Genomic DNA, 1,629 nt, shown 5'->3' on the forward strand with positions numbered 1-1,629 from the left:
GGGGCGGTGGGAGGGCGGGACAGGGCCACCACCAGACGGAGCACAGCCTGGTTCTGCAGTAGTAGGGCCACCGGACTACACCTGGTTTTCCACTCCACTCTGCACTAAAACTCTCACTCGGAGGGTGGGGTCCAGAGGGTCTCTAAGCACAGGGGTCTTCAGAGCCCAAACAAGCTCTCAGAGCAGGTCTCCTTGCTGACTGGTTCTGCCTCGGTTTCCCCATCTGTGACAAGCAGGTGATGGCGTTAACTCTCAGGACTGTTTGAAGACATCCGCTGGTCCGTGTGCCCTGGCCGCTGGGTCACCAGGGCATGAGAGGTAGTCTGGCCCCCCATCCCCCACCCCGGAGGTCCTTCGTGGAGGTCGGTCTTCCGCGTGTGGCCTGGTGCGGCCCGGGGCCTGAGGCCTCCCACTCAGTGCCCTGGCCTCTCACGAACTCTCCACACCCAGCTAAAGCACAACCCTTGTGTCATCACCGTCGGCACCACACCCACCTGGACCGCCGTTGGCGTCCTCACTCTCACCACTCTGCCATCATTGCCTGTCGGCCACCTCTGTGATGCCCACCACGAAGGGCGTGGGTACATGGTGGGAAAGACTGCAGCAAAGGGCGGGCGGCCTTCCTTACTCTGGTGCCCATCCCCAGCCTCCTCCCCCACCTTGCAGGTATGGCTGGGAAGGGATCCTGGCTTACGGCCTCACAGGTTCTAGGTCGAAGGCCTGGTTTCTGGTGAGGGTCCCCCACCCAGTGGGCAGGCCTCCTTTTTGCTCTCCCTCCTGGCAGGCCCCTTGCAAGCCTGGGGGGGGGGCACGGGCCCTGGGGAGGGGACAGCTGGGTCTTCTCTGGGGGAAGCCTCTAGACGCAGGCTGAGAGGCCCAGGAACCCTGAGTCAGGGGGCCAGGAGAAAGTGCAGAAGCTTCTCATCCTAGCCCCTGACTCCATTCAGTGGCTCCTACCGAATGGAGATCTGGAGCAGGGCCAGCACAGAGCCCGCCTTCTCACTGAACCGCAGCATTGCCTCTGCCCCTCTGCTGGCCAAGCCCTTCCCGCCCCCGAGCCTGGGTCCCAGCCCCAGCGGAGGCCGCTGAGAGCAGGGAAGAGGGGCTACCTGACTCCATTTCTGTTTTGGAGGCCCCTGTGGTCCCTGGCTGTTGGGTAACCTGGGGGATGAACTGGCCACAGGTAAGCAAGGCAGAGAACTGCAGTCCAGCCCCATCCAGCGTTGCTGTGCCTTCAAGGACTGACATGTCATGAGATCATCAACTAGCCACTGTCCCCCCTCAGGCTGGCCCATTTCTCACCTTGAGTTTTCACTCTTATTTCATGTCCCACGGCAATATGATAGGGGGACATGGTACCCGAAGTCCCTCGAGACCCAGTTTTTACAAAAATAAAGAGGGCAGAGGACCCTGGGGCTGGGGTTCCCTCTCAGGCTTTGTGCAGCCTCCAGGCCTACTGGCTGCGTTGATAAGCAGCTTGACCCTGGGCTCAGTGTCTTCAGACCACCACCGAGCCCAAAGCCAGGGATCCGTTTGTAGTTTTTTGACGACTAAGCATTTCTCTTCTGTACAGAATCCAATAAAAACTTCCTATGATTTGCACCTAGCATTTCTAGGCTGGTTTCATGG

The 1,629-nt window shown here is 60.1% G+C and overlaps 1 protein-coding gene across 1 annotated transcript in view; it reads left to right on the top strand.

Moving 5' to 3' along the window:
- Window positions 1–1,089, top strand: part of GPR153 (G protein-coupled receptor 153) — a 9,283-nt gene extending 8,194 nt beyond the window's left edge. The window contains exons 6-7 of the mRNA XM_015591317.2: window positions 667–730; window positions 948–1,089. Coding sequence (XP_015446803.1) covers window positions 667–730; window positions 948–1,089 — 206 coding nt within the window. The remainder of the gene's footprint in view (window positions 1–666; window positions 731–947) is intronic.
- The last annotated feature ends 540 nt before the right edge of the window (window positions 1,090–1,629 follow it).

This window comes from Pteropus alecto, unplaced genomic scaffold, assembly GCF_000325575.1.
Source record: "Pteropus alecto unplaced genomic scaffold, ASM32557v1 scaffold125, whole genome shotgun sequence".
NCBI lineage: Eukaryota > Metazoa > Chordata > Mammalia > Chiroptera > Pteropodidae > Pteropus > Pteropus alecto.